Below are 21,622 nucleotides of genomic sequence, written 5' to 3'. Positions count from 1 at the left end.
TAAAAATGTTAAAAATATTTGAATTTGTTATCTCTCGTAATATAAAACTCTAGATATGAACTATACTCCTAAAATCCCCACTAATCTATATTATATCAAGCTGTTCTTGTTGCTTAATATTAGTTAAACAACTGCAGTTTAAATTAATGAATATATTGGCACTTTGGTATATTGCTTGACATTTAACTACTGCATAATTTGAGTTTCAAACAATAATTAAAGTAAGTGGTAGAAATTGTCATCTTTTAATAAATAAGAACACAATCACAGGAGTTCTTAAGGGACAAAGATAATATCTAGGACCAGATGCTAAGTCCTTAGGCTTCTTATTTTTAAAGAATTTTTCCATTGGATCATGCTGTGACAAAAGATAACATTTCATTATAGGTTCAGTGAAGCTGAAAAACTAAACGAATCTTTTGACAGATTCACACGGTCAGCGAGATGATAAGTAGAATTCAGGGCTTGACACGGAGAGGTAGACTGGTAAAAACCCAGGATTTCACTGGAGCACAGAAGTATACCCTGGGTAGTGATCAGTCCTCTGATGAATTGAAGCCCAAATTCCAGTCATCTCAATTCCCAGTTGGATTAAGGTGATCTGGGATTGCCAGAGGCAAAAGTAAATTCTCTCTGGAAGAAAGTAACATCATCTTGGATCTCATATTATCTCCTAATTTTTTTCAAATGCTGTGTCTGACACTCAAAAAAAAAAAAAAATCAGACAAAATAGAAGAAGGATGTGAGTGAAATAAAGAGAAAAATACTGCAATAGAAGCAAACCCACAAAAGGTCCAGGTACTGGAGATATCAGATGTGGACTTTAACTGTGATTAATATGCTGAAGACACTAAATGACAAAAGAGAGACTAAATTCTCTGCAGAATTTCAGCAGAGAACTGGAAACTATAATATTTTAAAAACTCAGAAGAAAATTCTAGAATTGGAAAATACAATATGTGAAATTAAGAAATAAACAGATAGATTTAACAGTAGGTTAAAACTAATAGAAGGAATAAGTGAACTGATCAGTCAGAAGAAACTATCCAGACGGAAGCATCAGGAGACAAAAGGATGACTAATATGGAAGAGACCATAAAATACACATGAGATTCAGTGATCCAGTGATCTCAGGTATGTTGTGATTGGGAACCCAGAAAGAGAGGAGAAAAGGAACTGGAAGAAACAATATGTGAAATTCGGACTGGGAGTTCTAAAAAATTGATTAAAGTCACAGATTCAAGAAGCCCTATGAACTCCAATAAAAATAAATGTGTAAAAAACATAGTAGGCACATCATAGCATAATTGCTGAAAACCAAAGACAAAGAACAATGTTCAAAGCAGCCAGGGAGATGATACATATTACCTTCGATGAGATAGCAATAAAAGTAAAAATTAACTTTTCAACAGAAACAACTGAGGCCAGAGACAAACAGTATCTTCATAGTGCAGAAAGAAAATGTCAGGCTAGATTTCTATACTCAGCAAAAATTTCCTTTGAAATAAAGATACTCTCAGAAAAAGAGAGTCTGAGTTTGTTACCAGCAGATACAATAAAGGGTTTACTAAAGATTATTGTTTGAGTAGAAGGTATATTATCTCATACAGAAGGTTGTAGATGCTGGAAGAAATGAAGAGCAATGGAAAAGGTTAGTACATAGGTAAATCTAAATAATTGTAGTCTAGTGTCTTGTGGGACTGTAAACTAATGTCTTGTGGAGCTAACAATATTTGTGTTATATGTAATTAAAATACATTACAACAATGGCACATAATTTAGAGAAGGAAATGGAATTAATGTGTTCTATCATCCTTGCTTTGTCTAAGAAATGATAAAAGTAGTAAATTATTAAGTCAGTAGTATGTGTTATAATATCAGGGGCAAACAATAAACAAATAATAAAAGAATGTAAAACTAATAGCTAAGGGGGAGGGGTGGAATATGGAATTGGAATCACCATAGTAACATATAAAAGGCAAGACAAATAGAAAGGAAGTCGGTAGATTAAACTTTTAAAAAAATATGTATTTATAAATCAATAAGTAAACATATTAAATATGCATGACTAAAACTTGAATTACAAGACAAAGAACATCAATACTGGATTTTTAAAGATCAACTTTAAAATGCTATTTATAAGAGATACCCCTTACATAAAAGGATATTCAAAAAAAAAAAAACTTAGAAGGACAGAAAAAGATATTCAGTGAACATACTGACAAAAAGAGCTACAGACAATGTAGTGTTATGTCAAGAAAACTTACTAGAAATATAGCATGTTTAATTCATCAGGAAAATATACCAGTACTAAGAAGTATGTACATGATAACATAGTCTCAAAATATATAAAGCCACATTATCTAGAATCAGCAGATAAAATGCTCTGTATATAGAAAATTCTAAAGAATCCATGAAAAAAATACAGATTTAATGCAATCCCTATAAAAACCCTAGCTGGCTTTTTTGCAGAAATTGACATTCTGTCCTAAAATTCACATGGAAATCCGAGGGACCTGGAGTAGCCAAAGCAGTCTTGAAAAGAACAAAGTTATAGGACTCACACTTCGTGATTTCAAAATTCACTACACAGCTTTAGTAATCAAGACAATGTGGGACTGGCATAAAGATAAACATGTAGATCAGTGGATAGAATTGAGAATCCAGAAGTAAAATCTTACATTTATGGTCAATTGATTTTTGACAAGTGCGCCAAGACCATTCAACAAGGAAAGAATAGTCTTTTCAATAAATGGTGCTGGGGTAACTGGATATCCACGTGCAAAAGAATGAAGTTGGACCCTTACTTCAAATCATATACAAAAATTAACTCAAACTGGATCAAAGACCTAATTATAAGAGGTAAAACTATAAAACTTCTAGAAGAAAACACAGGGGTAAAACTTTGTGACTTTGAATTTGGCAGTGGTTGTTTAAACACCAAAAGCACAACAAAAGAAAAGATAAATTAAAGTTCATCTAAATGAAAAACTTTTGTTCTTCAAAGGACACTATCAAGAAAGTGAAAAGACAACCCACAGAATGGGAGAAAATATTTGCAAATCATATATGTAATAAGGGACTTGTATCTAGAATATGTAAACAATAATAAGACATACATCACAATTTAAAAATGGGTAAAGTATATTAATTCAGCTCTTCAAGAAAAAAGTTTATAAAACAATTCAGTTATCAGTAATGGACAAGGAGATATTACTACAGATCCTAGAGACATTTAAAACATAATAAAAAGATACTATGAGCAAACTTGAACATTTAGATGACATTGGCATATTCCTGGAACAACACAACTTACCAAAACTGACAGAAGAAGAAATAGAAAATCTGAATACTCTTGTATCTATTAAGATCTTAAAATTAGGGGATATAAATGTCTATTAAATTCATAATTGAAAATCTCCCCACTCACAAAGCAAAAAATTTAAAAACCTTTAGTCCTTTAAGGAAGAAATAAATAATACTCTTTCAGAGAATAGAAAAAGAAGGATTACTTCCCAGTTAATTTATAACCTTGATATCAAAAACTTGAAATGGATATTAAAGAAGGAAAATTATAGGCTAGTGCCACTCATTAGCGCATTTGTAAAAATAAGTGTTAGCTAACTGAAATAAGTATTAGCAAACTGTATTTAGAAATATATAAGAATAATAATACATTATAAATAAGCTGGATTCTAGGAATACAAAGTTGGTTTAACTCTTAAAAATCAATTTATATAATCATGTTAATAGAATAATTTTATGGTCATCTCAATAGATGCAGAAAAGAAATTTGATAAAATTTAACATTCATTCATTATGTATATACACAGGAAATATCATACTTGATGGCATGTTTAAAGCTTTCTGGTATCAGGGATTAGATAAGCATGCCTGCCATCACCACTTCTAATCAACATTGTACTGGGAATCATAGGCAGTACAGTAAGGAAGGAAAAGAAGAAATAGAAGATATAAAGATTGGAAAGGAAGAAATAAAATTGTCTTTAATTTATAGGTGACATGATTATATATGTGGAAAATACAAGGTAATCTATAACTAAACTATAGATTTCACGTATGCCTTTTTTAAATTAATTTTTATTGGGTTATAGTTGATTTACAATGTTGTGTTAGTTCCTGCTGTACAGCAAAGTGAATCAGTTACATGTATGACTTTTGCAGTGTTGCTAGATACAAGGTCAGCATACAAATTCAGTTTCCATACACCAATAACAAAAATTTGAAAATGAAGCAGATACCTTTTACAATGAACAAAAAAACGTAAAACATTTAGCAATACATCTAGTAAAAGATGTGTAAGACCTCCTCATAAAACTTATGGGACATTATTGAAAGAAAGAAAGAAGACCTAAATAAATGGAAACAACAGACCTTGTTCATGAATTGAAATACTAAATGTCATAAAGATGAGTTTCCTCTCCAAGTTGATCTGTATAGATTCAATTCAATCCTCTTGATGCTACAGGATATTAAGGAAGAGAAGGTCTTTTTAGTAAACGGTGCTGGGGAAAAAAATGACCCCTGCTTCACACCATCTACACAAATCTAGAATCTAGAATGTATTATAGGAGAAAACTTCTTGACTGGGGTTGGTAAAGATTTCTTAAACAGGGCACATAAAGCACTCATCATAAAAGAAAAGATTGATAAATTGGACTACAGTAAAATTTTTTAAAATTTAAGAACTTCTATGTGTTAAGAGAGTACAAAGGCAAACTGTAGAGAGGGAATATATAAACTGATGAAGAGTTTTTTTTGCCCAGTGTACAAAGAATTCTTACAAATTAACAATAAAAAAGACAGCCCAGTTGGAAAATGTGCAAGAGACATGACCAGGCATTTCACAAAAGGGGATATACAAATACCAAAAAACTTATGTAAAAGTACCTTAACCCCATTAGTAATCAGGGAAATGCAGTTCAAATCACAACTTACCACCACGTATCCACAGAATGATTAAAATTAAAAAGATGGCAGTACCATGTGCTGGCAAGGTAAGGAGCATTAGGAATGCTCAAACACCGTTGGTTGGACTGTAAATTTGTACAGTGACTTTGGAAAACTAGCATTAATCACTGAAATTGAAAAAAATACATGCCCTATGATCCAGCGCTTCCAGGTTTATTACCCCTTTGAATTTTTACCTAGTTAACCAGAGAGAATAGGAACCACTGGGTAACCAAGCAGTAGAGGAAGGGAAGTTTCTTTTAGAAGCATTCCAGGTGATAAATGAAAAAGGGAAGACGGAAGTAGAATATGATTATTTTGCAACCTCTTTGCTGGTACCATAAAGGCAATTTAATGGATGAATGTGATGCCACTTGTGAAGTAGTTTTGTGCTCCCCACCCACCAAGAAAAAAAAAGAACTTGAATCTAATTAAGCTCTAAAGATCCAGCTACTAATAAACTACACTTTAGGAAAGTAATTAGCAAAATCCAGACTGTGGGAAACTCTAGTAGTACAAAAAAAACATGTTTCATTAAGAAATAAATGGTAAGAAAAAATGGAGAGGGTACCTATAAACAAAAAGAAATTTAAAATAAGACATCAACTAATTGCAATGTATGTACGTTATCTAAATCCTGATTTGAACAAACTGTAAAAAAAAATTTGACAAGTTTGAGACTATTGGAAAATTTGAGCCACGATTGTATGCCATTATTATTTGATGATAATAAGGAATTACTTTTTTAAATGTATGGGGTTGTATTTTTAAAGGGGTTCTTATCTTTTAGAGATATATGGTGAAATATTTTATAGATTCAAAATAATATGGGGGAGTGGAAGTGGGTGTGGATATAGATGAAACAAGAGTGGGCATGAATGGTTCATTGTTGAAGCACCATAACGGGTACTTGAGAATTTATTACATATTATGTCTATTTTTGACATAATATGTTTAAACTTTTACGATAAAAAGTTAAAAATAGGGGAAAAAAGAAAAAGGCCCACTTGATTAAAAATTTTTTTTCAAAAGGACAGACTAGAAAGAGGGAAGAATTGATCAGACAAGAGAAGGGTTGGGTAGGGCAATTTCAAGAGCGACTCCTCAGCAGATGAGGGGAATGGGAGCCATTGCAGAAGTGAAGGGGTGGCCCTAAGATAGGGTCACAGATAGTTATAACCTGAGGGAAGGCAGACACTCTTAAATTATAAGGTTCCTGAGGACATTTAGACTGTGCCTAAATAAAAATTATAAAATGCTAAATGAAAATATAAATGCGAATAAAAATTTTTTTTCTGGGAAAAATAGAATATAAAAGGGGTTAAAAAATGGGAAGGGGAGAAGCCAATACTGAGCATTTGCTATATACTAGGCACCATGCTAAGCCTAACTACTTTATCTCAATCTTCACTACAATTAGATGAGGTGTGGGCATTATTATCCCATTTTACAAATAAGGAAATTGAGGCTTAGATTAAGTCACACAGATAGTAAATAGTGAAGTTGGGAGTCAAACTTGGGTATTTCTGCCTCTAAAAGCCATTTCCCTCCACTATACCATACTGCTTTAAATGGAATCTGAAGTTCAGAATGGAAAATTTAAATTATATTTTATGTAGAAGATATTTAAACTTCAAAATCATTCTCTCAAGTAAAGGAGAAAGAACTCTATTAAGAGAATTCACGTATTAACTTTAGGATGTTATCAGAAAATAATCCTCTTTTCTGACTGCATTAAAATGACTTTTTGTGGGGTTGAGGATTTAAAAATGAACAATGATAAATAGATATAATTACATACTGCATTAAGATTTTTAATTAATATTTTTACATATATTTTCTGTGTTTCTTCTCCCAGATATTGAAATACTTCATGAGACATTTATTAACCTTGAATCAAAGGATCATAGGTTACAGAAAGTTAAAGTGATTCTGCTGCTACCTCGTTGTTCAGGACTGGGTGTTAGCAATCCAGTAGAATTTATTTTAAATGAGCATGAAGGTACTTGCTTTAACTTTTAATTTCTAAATTATTGAAATTTTAATATTTTTTAAATGAAATTATTTAAACTCATTAAGATGACATATCAGATACGTCTGATTAATGAATAACTACCATATGTAAAGCACTTAATATGGATAAAGTATTTTACATCCATTACCTCATTTAATCTTTATTATACCAGTTCTGTGAGATATGGGCAAGGGGAATATTCAAAATGTTCAATAATTAGAGTGATGTAGGCAATCAGAACAGATGCCAGTATGCTATTCTGGCATATACCAGAGCTCAAAATATAGGCATTAACATTTATCAGCATTTTATAGATAAAAAAACTGAGACTCAGAAAGATTCATTCATTTTTATAAAGTCACGTAACTAGTTGGTAAGAGAGCTAGGATTCAGATTTAGATCTGCCTGACTCTAGAGTCTGTGCTCCAAGATGATCCCAATTAAATCATGATTAGACTATTTCAAACTCAAGACTTCTTTAACCCCCAGTATGTATGTTTTATGATATGAATATCTCAGATTAAATATTCTGAGAATATTTTATTTGCTTCTTTAATAAATTAAGAAATATTATTTAACATTAACATTTATTGAGCACTTATGTATAAGGCGCTGAACTAAATACTTTGCTTGGATTATTTCATCAAATCCTCACAAGAACTCAATGAATTGGTTACTCATTATTTCTCTTTTATAAATACGGAATCTGAGGCTCAAGAGAGGTTGAAGCCTCTCAGAGTCTTTTGACTAGTAAGTGTCAGAGCCTGGATTCAAACACCACTGCTCTGACTCTAGCCCTTTGAATCATGCTCTTAATCACAGTGTGTTAACTGAAATTGCTTCTTACTCTAATCCCTTGTTTATAGTGAAAGGCATAGATACGGTTAACTAGAATATTAGACAAAGAAGACATTCCACCAACATTCAGAATATGTTGAGTAACTGTTTTCTATTTCTAGCAAGGACAGAATCTAAAATGAAGAAAAAGTAATTGAGGGAAAGAAACTAATATTTATGGAGCGCAACTATGCCCCAGTCAATATCTAGGAAGTGTTCATGCATTATAACTTAATATTCACAATAACTTTGTGAGGATAGTGTTATTTAATTATCTCTGTTTTATAAAGGGGAAAAAACCCCCCAAGATTCAGACAAAGTTAGCAAGTTGCCTGAGGTCATGTAGCTAGATTCAAAGCTGGGATTCAAATTCAGATTAGTTAGCACATTCCACTATACTACACTATAGAAAGCATTCCACTATACTACACTATAGAAAGAATTCCACTATACTACACTATAGAAAGCATTCCACTATACTACACTATAGAAAGAATTCCACTATACCGGTGGTCCCCAACCTTTTTGGCACCAGGGACTGGTTTCATGGAAGACAGTTTTTCCACGGACCGGGGTTGGGGTGGGGGGATGGTTTCGGGATGATTCAAGCACACTACATTTTTGTGCGCTTTTTTTTTTTTTTTTTAAATTTTAAAAATTTATTTATTTATTTTTGGCTGTGTTGGGTCTTCGTTGCTGTGCAGGGGCTTTCTCTAGTTGTGGCCTTGTGGTGCGCGGGCTTCTCATTGCAGTGGCTTCTCTTGTTGCGGAGCATGGGTTCAAGGCATGCAGGCTTCAGTAGTTGTGGCACACGGACTCAGTAGTTTTGACTCATGGGCTCTAGAGTGCAGGTTCAGTAGTTGTGACGCACGGGCTTAGTTGCTCCGCTTAGTTGCTTAGTTGCTCTTAGTTGCTTAGATCTTCCCGGACCAGGGCTCGAACCCGTGTCCCCTGCATTGCCAGGCTGATTCTTAACCACTCTGCCACCAGGGAAGTCCAGCAGGCGGATTCTTAACCACTGTGCCACTAAGGAAGTCCTTATTGTACATTTTATTTCTATTATTGTTACATTGTAATATATAATGAAATAATTATACAACTCACCATAATGCAGAATCAGTGGGAGCCCTGAGCTTGTTTTCCGGCAACTAGATGGTCCCATCTGGGTGTGATGGGAGACAGTGACACCCGAAGTGTGTTGCTTATGTCCAGTCTACTCCATAAGATACAGCTTAATTGTCACTTGCCACTCACTGATAGGGATTTTTTTTTTATAACATCTTTATTGGAGTATAATTGCTTTATAATGGTGTGTTAGTTTCTGCTTTATAACAAAGTGAGTCAGTTATACATATACATATGTTCCCATATCTCTTCCCTCTTACGTCTCCCTCCCTCCCACTCTCCCTATCCCACCCCTCTAGGTGGTCACAAAGCACCGAGCTGATCTCCCTGTGCTATGCGGCTGCTTCCCACTAGCTATCTGTTTTACGTTTGGTAGTGTATATATGTCCATGCCACTCTCTCACTTTGTCACAGCTTACCCTTCCGCCTCCCCTTATCCTCAAGTCCATTCTCTAGTAGGTCTGTGTCTCTATTCCGTCTTGCCTCTAGGTTCTTCGTGACCTTTTTTTTTTTTTTCCTTAGATTCCATATATATATGTTAGCATATGGTATTTATTTTTCTCTTTCTGACTTAACTTCACTCTGTATGACAGACTCTAGGTCCATCCACCTCACTACAAATAACTCAATTTCGTTTCTTTTTATGGCTGAGTAATATTCCATTGTATGTATGTGCCACATCTTCTTTATCCATTCATCTGTTGATGGACACTTAGGTTGCTTCCATGTCCTGGCTATTGTAAATAGAGCTGCAATGAACATTTTGGTACATGACTCTTTTTGAATTATGGTCTTCTCAGGGTTTATGCCCAGTAGTGGGATTGCTGGGTCATATGGTAGTTCTATTTTTAGTTTTTTGTTTTTTTTTTTTTTTTACGTATTTAGCATTTTTTTTAATTTTTTTTATTTATGGCTGTGTTGGGTCTTCGTTTCTGTGTGAGGGCTTTCTCTAGTTGTGGCAAGCGGGGGCCACTCTTCATCACGGTGCGCGGGCCTCTCATTATCGCGGCCTGTCTTGTTGCGGAGCACAGGCTCCAGACGCGCAGGCTCAGTATTTGTGGCCCATGGGCCTAGTTGCTCCACGGCATGTGGGATCTTCCCAGACCAGGGCTCGAACCCGTGTCCCCTGCATTGGCAGGCAGAGTCTCAACCACGGCGCCACCAGGGAAGCCCCTCTATTTTTAGTTTTTTAAGGAACCTCCATACAGTTCTCCATAGTGGCTATATCAACTTACATTCCCACCAACAGTGCAAGAGGGTTCCCTTTTCTCCACACCCTCTCCAGCATTTATTGTTTGTAGATTTTTTGATGATGGCCATTCTGACCAGTGTGAGATGATATCTCGTAATTTTGATTTGCATTTCTCTAATGGTTAATGATGTTGAGCATTCTTTCATGTGTTTGTTGGCAATCTGTATAACTGATAGGGATTTGATACGAGTCTGCAAGCAATTGATTTATTATGGTCTCTGTGCAGTCAAAGCTCTCTGCTAACGATAATCTGTATTTGCAGCTGCTCCCCAGTGCTAGCATCACCGCCTCAGCTCCACCTCAGAGCATCAGGCATTAGATTCTCATAAGGAGCGCGCAGCCTAGATCCCTCGCTTGCGCAGTTCACAGTAGGGTTCACACTCCTATGAGACTCTAATGCTGCCCCTGATCTGACAGGAGGAGGAGCTCAGGCAGTAATATGAGTGATAGGGTGTGGCTGTAAATACCAATGAAGCTTCACTCACTCGCCCACTGCTCACCTCCTGCTGTGTGGCCCAGTTCCTAACAGGCCATGGACCACTACTGGTCCGTGGCTGGGGGTTGGGGACCCCTGCACTATACCACACAATTTTTAACTGGGCTTATACTGAACTATGTGGAATTCTGTCTTGCTACAGATAATTTCTTTCCAAGACTAACCAACTCAGATGGGAGTATGGTAGACTGAGAAAATTCCCACACTAACTTTGGGAAATGATCAAAGAATAATTAGATTTTGAAAGAAGAGGGGAAGAAATAGCTACACCTACAATAAGCATTCCAGTTAAGAGAACTAAAGCTTAGAACTACTGTGAGACTCTGGCCTTATCCTGGGTCATCTTGAAGTAGGAATGCAGAACAAAATAAACCATAGGTAAAAATCATTTAGAGGCTGGGGTGTGGGTGAAGCACAAAGGGAACTACAAATGACGAAAAGAGGGAAAGTAAAAAGTTTCCTAGGGCTTCCCTGGTGGCTCAGTGGTTAAGAATCCGCCTGCCAATGCAGGGGACACGGGTTCGAACCCTCGTCCGGGAAGATCCCACATGCCACGGAGCAACTAAGTCCGTGCGCCACAACTACTGAGCCTGCACTCTAGAGCCTGGGAGCCACAACTCCTGAAGCCCGCGTGCCTAGAGCCTGTGCTCTACAACAAGAGAAGCCACCGCAATGAGAAGCCCGCACACCGCAAAAGAGAGTAGCTTCCACTCACCACAACTAGAGGAAGCCCGCGTGCAGCAACGAAGACCCAACGCAGCCAAAAATAAAATAAATAAATAAATAAATTTATTTAAAAAACAAAAAAAAGTTTCCTAGATATTGGTAATATTTTGAAATCCTTGAAGAGGTGACCAGATAAGTTTGTCTTTGGCAAACCTGGAAAAAAGGAGGGTTTTGAAGGAAACTGTACTTTGATGAGGTAATAGCCAGAGCAAATAAGGAACTGCTGACCTAGTGATTATGGTAGAAATATTAGTCATAAATTTAGTGGGGATGAATCCAAAAGACTTAGATTCGTGAGAAATCATGAATTAGTTTGAAAAACAATTTAACATTGAAAAACATTGCAACCAATTTTAGAATGTTTATCATAAAAATTATCATATTTGAGGAATGTATGAAGTCAATCTCTGCTAACAACTTGGAATTATTTTAAAATGGGGTGAAAAGGTAAGCTGATATGGTTTTAGAGTATAATAATGGGTAAATAGTCCTTTAAAAAGTGATGAAAGAGAAGAATGTGAAGTGTAAAACTAAATTGGGAAGAAATGGAGTTTAATTAACCTTTAGTGATATTACTGGAGTGGGGAATAGCCAAATATATGGTATAAATAATTGGCTTTCATACTGCAGGGAGTTACTGAGAGGCAGAATAAAACAGGGGTTAGAAGGTTGGTCAGATTGCCAAGCTAGAACCTGGCTCTCAACTAGTAGCTATGTGACCTTAGACAAGTTGTTTAATGTATGCTTGAACAGTTTTTTCAATGTTAAAAGGGATAATAATGCTTCAAGGGGTTGTTGAATAAAATAATCTATATAGAGTAGTATTCAGTATATCTTAGTTAATATTATCGAGAAATATTTTAAAAATAGTTTCAGAAATTTAAAGAATTACTATAAGAATTTCTTTCTTTCTTTTTATTAATTTTATTTATTTATTTTTGGCTGCATTGGGTCTTCGTTGCTGCACACGGACCCTCTAGTTTTTTCTTCCAAAATTTCTTTCAGTAAGTTAATGTTTTTAACTGTATCCTTTTGTGTTCTTTCTTACTCAGATCTGACTATAGCCCATCAGTTTCTGCCTTGGCAAATAAATCTTTTTTCCCTCTATTAGTACCCAGACTGACTGTATTCTGTTTTTTATACCTAAGTGACTTATTTTGGCTGGTTGGATGACTATATCATAAGAACTTGGAGAAAAAAGGAAAAATAATATTAAAACTAAGCAAAATTACCTTTATCAATTCAGTTTTTAAGTATTTCTACAATACTGCCTATTTATTTATTTATTTAAAAAAATTTATTTATTTTTTTTCATTTATTTTTGGTTGGGTCTTCATTGCTGTGTGCGGGCTTTCTCTAGTTGCAATGAGCGGGGGCTATTCTTCATTGCGGTGCACGGGCTTCTCATTGCAGTGGCTTCTCTTGTTGTGGAGCATGGGCTCTAGGCACGTAGGCTTCAGTAGTTGTGGCATGCAGGCTTCAGTAGTTGTGGCTCGTGGGCTCCAGAGCACAGGCTCAGTAGTTGTGGTGCATGGGCTTAGTTGCTCCAAGGCATGTGGGATCTTCCCGGACCAGGGCTTGAACCCGTGTCCCCTGCATTGGCAGGTGGATTCTTAACCACTGTGCCACCAGGGAAGTCCCCTGCCTATTTATTTTTAATAAATATTTTCCATGAAAACTGTCATTAATAGGGAAAATGATTAAAATATTAAATAATGTGTTAATAGCAATATATGAAAAACATCTAATAGTGATATATTTAAAAGCATTTATTTCCTTTTAGATACAGGTTTACTTAAAGATTTCTCTCAAGGAGGCCCGTCAGAAGATAAACTTCATATTCTTGCTCAACAGCAATATGAACAGCTAACACATGCAATGAAATGTGAGTTTGTTATCAGTGTAATCTGAAACTATGTTGTAAATCTTAGAAACATTAATACTTCATTTATCTATTATATTCAGGCAATGATGTGTGAACCATAAGTGAATTTTTCGGAACACTCAGTTCCTTCAAATAACAAAATATTTATTTTTACCAATTTAATTCTCAAAAATATATGCTTTACTATCATTTTAAGCATAGGTTAGCAAGAATAATTTACAGTTTTCTTTAATGCTTAAGTAAAATAATTACATACATCCATTGTTGTAGTTTCATCTTCTTTATTTCTTTTCTTTGTCTTCTTACTCGATGTAATTTTTCCGTTGTCATTGTGCCTGCCCCTAACTCTTCTATAATCCCAACTTTAATCAAACTCTTACTTCTCTTAGTACTAAAAAGAGAACAAAGATGCAATTACAGGTAAAGCCTAGATCTCTTTAAGTCTGAGTAACAAGGCTCTTTAAGTATTTATATTATTGCTTCAATCACTGCATTTAGATTTTGAGTACCATTTAGATTTTGAGTACCAATGCCCTTCCACACTTAGATATGGAAATCTAGAAGTCTCTGAGAAATTATATAAACTTTTATTAATTCAGTGCATGTTTATCAAATGCCTGCTCTGGGTCAGATATTAAGCTGGTTGTTAGGGATATGAGTGTGGATAAATCCTGACCTCCAAAGGCTCAAAGGTAAGTATAGGGTATAGATGATTTAATATATGAAGATATAGCATATGTGAAGTAGAAATAAGGCAAAATAGAAAACACAGAGGAGTTCTGCCCCTTTAATTGATGTTATTAAAAAATATTAATTTGAATATGATAGTATGTATATGATCTATGAAATGAGTTGATTGGAAGATGAGGAAGTTGGTAAATAATGCATTTTTAAACTTCTTTCTCTGATTACTCTATTTAAAATTGCAGGATAATCTTTTGAAACTAACTGTCCTCCGTATCTGCTTTGATTTGCTCTATAGCATTTGTCACTTCCTAATGCTGTATATATGTGTGTGTGTGTGTGTGTGTGTATATTTTTTTTTTACTTGGGCTGTGCCACTGCGTGGCTTGCAGGATCTTAGTTCCCCAGCCAGGGATCGAGCCTGGGCCTCTGGCAGTGAGAGCACTGAGTCCTAACCACTGGACCACCAGGGAATTCCCTAATTTTCTTTTTTTTTGTTTGTTTTTTTTTTTTTCACACACACACACACACTGTATTTTATTTTTACAAGAGATAAATAGACTGACACCAAGTATTGTACATGGATGACCACAACAAAAGCAACAATGATTGCAATTACCAAACATGAAACACACTCATACTATGTCATAATATTGACATTCAGTCCAGTAATCCTCCACTGTAACAGCTCCTTTACTTTGCAGTGAAAATTGATTTGTATATTCTTTGCCTCTCAGTCCTTGTGGGATTTTATTTTTTTTTTAAATTCAGACAGAAAGTCACAAAAATATTTATTTATGTCTTATGTCAATGAAACATAGAAAATAAGCTCCCTGGGGCAGGGATTTTTGTATGTGTATATTGAATGGTGAGAACACTGCCTAGCACGTAGTAGGTGCTCAGTAAGTGTGAATAAGTGAGCGAGTTGCAGGTAGTAATATTACCTCATTTTACAGTTGAAGAATTGGAGAGTTAAGTAATTTTCCCAGGTTCATACAGCAGTAAGTTACAGAATTGGGATTCACGTCTAAGTCTGTTTCTAGAGTCCTTTTAACTAGTTACGTGATATGGCTTGTGGAAGAATAGCTGGAAGTGTCAAGCTTATGGTAATCTGCAGTATTTATTTGTTTGTGTTTGTAATTAGGTTGGTCACATTGATTAGATTTCCATACAATCCAGTTAGATTTACTTTATTTATTGGCCACAGACTACATTACTAATACATGCTTTAAAGGGGAGCCATGCAAGCATCTATAGAAATAATTCCCATCAAAACCATGTGGTATTAGTACAGACAGACGTTTGAAAACATAACAGATTTGTTTAGGATTGTTGATGGGGTCATTATATTAATTCCATCTTCTTTAAATGTAGTTACTAGAGCTCAAGCAGTTGTTTACTGCACATGTTCAGTTTATCCAGAAGAAAATGAAGCTGTTGTTAAGAAAGCACTGGAATTTCAAGACCACGGGACTAAAGTACAATCTTATAGGTAAGAAAGGAAGGATTCTTCTAAACACCTCAACCAAATGTTTTTGAAAGTGAAAAATTTTGATTTTCTGAGTTAGAAGTAGAAGACGTTTCAGTTCCTTTTTATTAGACTTTAATATGACCAAATAGCCTAACGTCTTACAACTTTAAAGTAGGTTCTGTAAAGCCTTTACAATGGCTTGGCATGTGCATTCTCTTGTACACTAAAAGATTCTTGTTTTTGTTGTTATTGTTAAATAAGGCTAAAGGCATTTGGGTGTTGACTTGATTGATTTCTGGATAAATTGAGTATAAACTTTATACCCTGAGTTTTAGATACATCTGTGCTTCAGTAGAAGAAAAGTAAGAGTATAAAATAACCTTAGAAAATAGAGAGAAAATTGGATGTTTATTATCTGAAAACATGTGTTTCTTAGACCCATTTAGCCTTTGGCACCCACAAGGACTAAGATAAGAATAGTTTGAATAACCATAGAAGCTTCTGGGTAAAATGCTATAATAAACTAGAGGCAGAGAAGAAAAACAGTAATACTCCATCCAAACTCTGGACATCAAGATAAGGAGTATATTTAAGATTACTATATGATACCAATTAGTTCTTCAAGACTGTGACAATTAATAAGGTATTTAAAAATGTCTCCTATTTTTTACTTATTTCTCCTGTTCTGAACTTTTCCTGTAGTTCTTATAGTAGCATCTTAATATGTATATGGTTTGCTCTCTCCTTTTAATTTGATGTTTTTCCTTTGCCAGTTCACAGGTGGACATGTTTGTTAACCACATCTGTATTTCCCTTCTTACTTTACTTCCTTATTTAGTAATTCTTGTTGGTGGCTAACAGCCAACCTTTTTTCTGCCAGCTTCTCAACACAGCATTAACTAAATCTCCATCTATTGGTAAAGAGAATTATTGCAGGTATATGACCAAAATCATTAGTGTGGATGACTCTTGATTTGTCTGTCAGGGATAAGGTTCTAAGAATGTAATATGGCAAAAATAGAGGAACATCTCCACACGCTCTCTAGCATTTATTATGTGTAGACTTTTTGATGACAGCCATTCTGACCAGTGTGAGGTGATGCTTCATTGTGGTTTTGATTTGCACTTCTGTAATAATTAGCGACATTGATCATCTTTTCATGTGCCTACTGGCCATCTGTATGTCTTCTTTGGAGAAATGTCTATTAAGGTCTTCTGCCAGTTTTTTGATTGGGTTGTTTGTTTTTTTGTTGTTAAGTTGTATGAGCTGTTTGTATATTTTGGAAATTAAGTCCTTGTTGGTTGCATTGTTTGCAAATATTTTCTCCCATTCCTTAGGTTGTCCTTTCATTTTTTTAATGGTTTCCCTTGCTGTGCAAAAGCTTGTAAGTTTGATTAGGTCCCATTTGTTTATTTTTGTTTTTATTTCTATTGCCTTGGGAGACTGATCTAAGAAAATACTGCTACAATTTATGTCAGAGAATGTTTTGCCTGTGTTCTCTTCTAGGAGTTTTATGGTGTCAAATCTTATATTTAGGTCTTTAAACCATTTTGAGTTTATTTTTGTGTATGGTGTGAGAGAGTGTTGTAATTTCATTGATTTACATGTAGCTGTCCAGCTTTCCCAATACCACATCAACAAGTCTTCAAGAGAGACTGTCTTTTATCCATTGTATATTCTTGCCTGTGTTGTCAAAGATTAATTGATCATAGGTTTGTGGGTTTATTTCTGGGCTGTCTGTTCTGTTCCACTGAACTATATGTCTGTTTTTGTGCCAACAGCACACTGTTTTGATTACTGTAACTCTGTAGTATAGTCTGAAGTCTGGAGGGTTATGCCTCCTGCTTTGTTCTTTTCCCTCAGGATTGCTTTGATAATTCCGGGCCTTTTGTGGTTCCATATACATTTTAGGGTTATTTGTTCTAGTTCTGTGAAAAATGTCATGGGTATTTTGATAAGGATTGCATTAAATCTGTAGATTGCTTTGAGTAGTATGGCCATTTTAAAAATATTAATTCTTCCAATCCAAGTGCATGGGATATCTTTCCATTTCTTTGAATCATCTTCAGTTTCTTTTTCAAAGTTTTATAGTCTTCAGCATATAGGTGTTTACTGCCTTGATTGAGTTTATTCCTAGGTATTTTTTTTGATGCAGTTTTAAACAGGATTTTTTTTTTTACTTTCTCTTTCTGAAATTTCATTGTTAGTGTAAAGAAATGCAACAAATTTCTGTATATTAATCTTGTATCCTACTACCTTGCTGAATTCATTTATTCTCATAGTTTTTGTGTGGAGACTTTAGGGTTCTCTATGTAGAGTATCATGTCATCTCCAAATAGTGACAATTTTACCTCTTCCCTTCCAATTTGGATACCTTTCATTTCTTCTTCTTATCTGATTGTTGGGGCTAGGACTTCCAATACTATGTTGAGTAGAAGTGGTGAAACTGGGCATCCTTGTCTTGTTCCAGAATTTAGTGGGAAGGCGTTCAGCTTTTCACTGTTGAGTATTATGTTGGCTGTGGGTTTGTCATAAATGGCTTTATTATGTTGAAATATGTTCCCCCATACCCACTTCTGTGACAGTTTTTATCAAGAATGGGTGTTGAATTTTGTCAAATGCTTTTTCTGTCTATTGAGATGATCATGTGGTTTTTGTCTTTCCTTTTGTTAATGTGGTGTATCACATTGATTGATTGCGTATATTGAGCTGTCCTTGCTACCCTGGAATGATTACAGCTTGATCATGGTGTATTATCCTTTTTATGTATTGTTGGATTTTGTTTGCTAATATCTTGTTTTGAAGATTTTTGCATCTATATTCATCAGAGATATTGGCCTGTGGTTTTCATTTTTTGTAGTGTTTTTGTCTGGTTTTGGTATCAGGGTGATGGTGGCTTCAGAATGAATTTGGGAGTGTTCCCTCTTCAATTTTTTGGAATAGTTTGAGAAGGGTAGGTATAAGTTCTTTGAACATACTAACAGATACAAAGGGAGAAACTGACAATAATACAATAATAGTAGACCTTAACACCCCATTGACATCACTGGACAGATCATCCAGACAAAAAATCAGTAAGGCAACAGAGGTTCTAAATGACACAATAGATCAGTAGGACTTAATTGATATCTACAGAACACTACTTCCAAAAAAGCCAGAATACAGATTCTTTTCAAGGGCACATGGAATATTCTCTAGGATAGACCACATACTAGGTCATAAAAAAAAACCTCAACAAATTTAAAAGGATAGAAATTATTTGAAACATCTTATCTGACCACAACAGTATGAAACCAGAAATCAACCACAGAAAGAAAAACAGGAAAAGAATGAACACATGGAGACTAAACAACATGCTACTAAGAAACCAATGGGTCAACAATGAAATCAAAGAAGAAATCAGGAAATGCCTCGAGACAAATGAAAATGAAAACACAACCTTACAAAATCTATGGGATGCCCACCCACTGGAGGTTGAAGCTGGGTCCTGGGGTTAGTGCTGGACTACTGACATCAAGAGCCAGGTCCTGGAGTCTGGTTGCAGGGCCCAGACATCCCAGAGCTGATATAACATGGCTGGGGGTGAGGCAGGGAAGGGGAGCAGATCCTGACACAGTTGGGTACAGAGTCTGGGGTGTCCTGAAGCTTCTGTTGGCCTGTTAGTGGGTAGGGCCAGGGCCCAGCTGGTCCCAGGGCAGGGTCTGGCCTGGTCTGGACAGGATAGGTTTTCAGGCTGTGGGATTGTGGTTTTCTTGCATCTGGTGTCTGCCCACGTTGGGTCAGCCTGGTCCAGAGGCTAGAGCAGGCAAGGCCCAGAGGATTCTGGGGCTGGTGCTTGCTCACTGGTGGTTGGAAATGGGCCCTGGGCCCTCTATTGGGCAGGGCCTTGTCCAGAGGCGGATATGGAGGTCTTTAGGCAGTCTGCTGATGGGTGGTGCTGTATCCCACCCAATTAGTTGCTTGGCCTGATTTGTCCCAGCACTGGCACCTAAAGGCTGTTGGGTTGGGTGGGGCCAGGTCTTGGTGCTAATGAGCTAGAGGGAGGATTCCACAATGGTGTTTGCCAGTATCAGCATCCATGTGGTAGAAGGAACTCACAAGAATGGCTGCCACCAGTGTCTGTGCACCCAGGGTGAGCGCAGCCGCCCCTCACCTCTCTGAGAGACTCTCCAAGACCAGCAAGTAGGTCTGGCCCCGGCTCCTATCAAATTACTGCTTTTTCCCTGGGTTCCAGAACATGTGAGCTTTTGTGTGTGCCATTTAAGAGTGAAGTCTCTATTTCTCCCAGTCCTGTGGGACTCCTGAAATTAAGTCCCACTGGCCTTCAAGGCCAAATGCCCTGGGGCCTTGTCTTCCTGGTGCCGGACCCCCAGGCTGGGGAGCCTGATATAGCGCTCATAACTGTCACTCTTGTGGGAGAACCTCTGCAATATAATTATTCTCCAATTTGTGGGTCACCCACCTGGGGTTATGGGACTTAGCTGTATTTCAAGTCTGCCCCTCCTACCTGTCTTGTGGCTCTTTCTTTATGTCTTTAGTTGTAGAAGATCTTTTCTGGTAGGTACCAGACTTTTTCATCAATGGTTGTTCTGCAAATAGTTGTGATTTTGGTGTGCTCTTGAGAGGAAGTGAGCTCAGAGTCTTCCTACTCTGCCATCTGGGCCAATCTTGGTCACTGTGGTTTTGATTTGAATTTTCCTGGGAACTAGTGATGTTGAGCTTCTTTTCATGTGCTTAGTAACCATTTATATATCTTCTTTGGACAATGTATTCAGGTTCTTTGCCCATTTAAGAACTGTATTACGGGACTTCCCTGGTGACGCACTGGTTAAGAATCCGCCTGCCAAGGCCAGGGACACGAGTTTGAGCCCTGGTCTGGGAAGATCCCACATGCCGCGGAGCAACTAAGCCCGTGTGCCACAACTACTGAGCCTGTGCTCTAGAGCCCGCGAGCCACAACTACTGAGCCCACATGCCACAGCTGCTGAAGCCCGCGTGCCTAGAGCCCATGCTCCGCAACAAGAGAAGCCACCGCAACAAGAAGCCTGCACACTGCAACGAAGAGTAGCCCCTGCTTGCTGCAACTAGAGAAAGCCCGCGCGCAGCAACGAAGACCCAACGCAGCCAAAAATAAATAAATAAAATAAATAAATTTATTAAAAAAAAATTGTGTTACAGTTGGCCTTCCATGTCTGAGGGGTCCACATCTGAGGATTCAACCAACTGCAGATTGAAAATATTTGGGAAAAAATTCCAGCAATTTCCAAAAAGCAAAACTTGAATTTGCTGCAACTATTTACATAGCATTTACATTGTATTAGGTATTATGAGTAATCTAGAGATAATTTAAAGTATACAGGAGCATGTGCTTAGGTTATATGCAAATACTACACCATTTTATATAAGGTATTTGAGCATCTGTGGATCTTGGTATCCAAGGGGTGCCCTGGAACCAATCCCCCTCATACCAAGGGATGACTGTATTTGTCTTTTTTATTGTTGAGTTGTAAGACTCCCTTATATGTTCTGTATATCATACCCTTATCACATATATAACTTGCAATTATTATCTCCCATTCGTGGGCTGTCTTTTTACTTTCTTGATAATGTCCTTTGATGCATAAAAGTTTATAATTTTGAAGAAGTCCGATTTATTTGTTTTTTATTTTATTGCTTGTGCTTTAGGTATCATATCTAAGAAACTGTTATTTAATGCAAGGTCATGAAGAATTATGCCTATGTTTTCTTCCAACCATTTTGTAATCTTAGCTCTTACGTTTATGTCTGTTATCCATTTTGATTAATTTTTGTATATGTGATGAGGTAGGGGTCCAACTTCATTCCTTTGCATGTGGATATCCAGTTGTCCCAGCACCGTTTGTTGAAGAGACTATTCTTTCTACAGTGAATGGTCTTGGCACCCCTGTTGAAAATCAGTTGATCATAGATGAATGGGCTTATTTCTGGCCTCTCAATTCTGTTTCATTGATCTGTATGTCTATACTTATGCCAGGATCGTAATAAGAGATTTTTAAAATCACTAATGGATGCCTAGTTTTATCAAAAGCCTTTGCAGCATTTAATGATACAATCAAATGTTTTTTCTCATCTGACATTTTAACATGGTGGTGAATTAATGCTAAATATTTTCTAATAGTGA

General features: G+C 36.3%; 1 protein-coding gene across 1 annotated transcript in view; it reads left to right on the top strand.

The window, feature by feature from the left end:
• The window catches only part of NSUN7 (NOP2/Sun RNA methyltransferase family member 7), a 60,245-nt gene that overhangs the window by 25,236 nt on the left and 13,387 nt on the right, over nucleotides 1–21,622 (top strand). The window contains exons 8-10 of the mRNA XM_068543064.1: nucleotides 6,830–6,973; nucleotides 13,205–13,306; nucleotides 15,365–15,482. Of these exons, the coding sequence (XP_068399165.1) occupies nucleotides 6,830–6,973; nucleotides 13,205–13,306; nucleotides 15,365–15,482 (364 nt within the window). The remainder of the gene's footprint in view (nucleotides 1–6,829; nucleotides 6,974–13,204; nucleotides 13,307–15,364; nucleotides 15,483–21,622) is intronic.

The sequence above is a fragment of the Eschrichtius robustus genome, chromosome 4, assembly GCF_028021215.1.
Source record: "Eschrichtius robustus isolate mEscRob2 chromosome 4, mEscRob2.pri, whole genome shotgun sequence".
Lineage (NCBI taxonomy): Eukaryota > Metazoa > Chordata > Mammalia > Artiodactyla > Eschrichtiidae > Eschrichtius > Eschrichtius robustus.
Note: the sequence above shows the minus strand (reverse complement) of the source record. Positions and strands in the feature narration are given on the sequence as shown.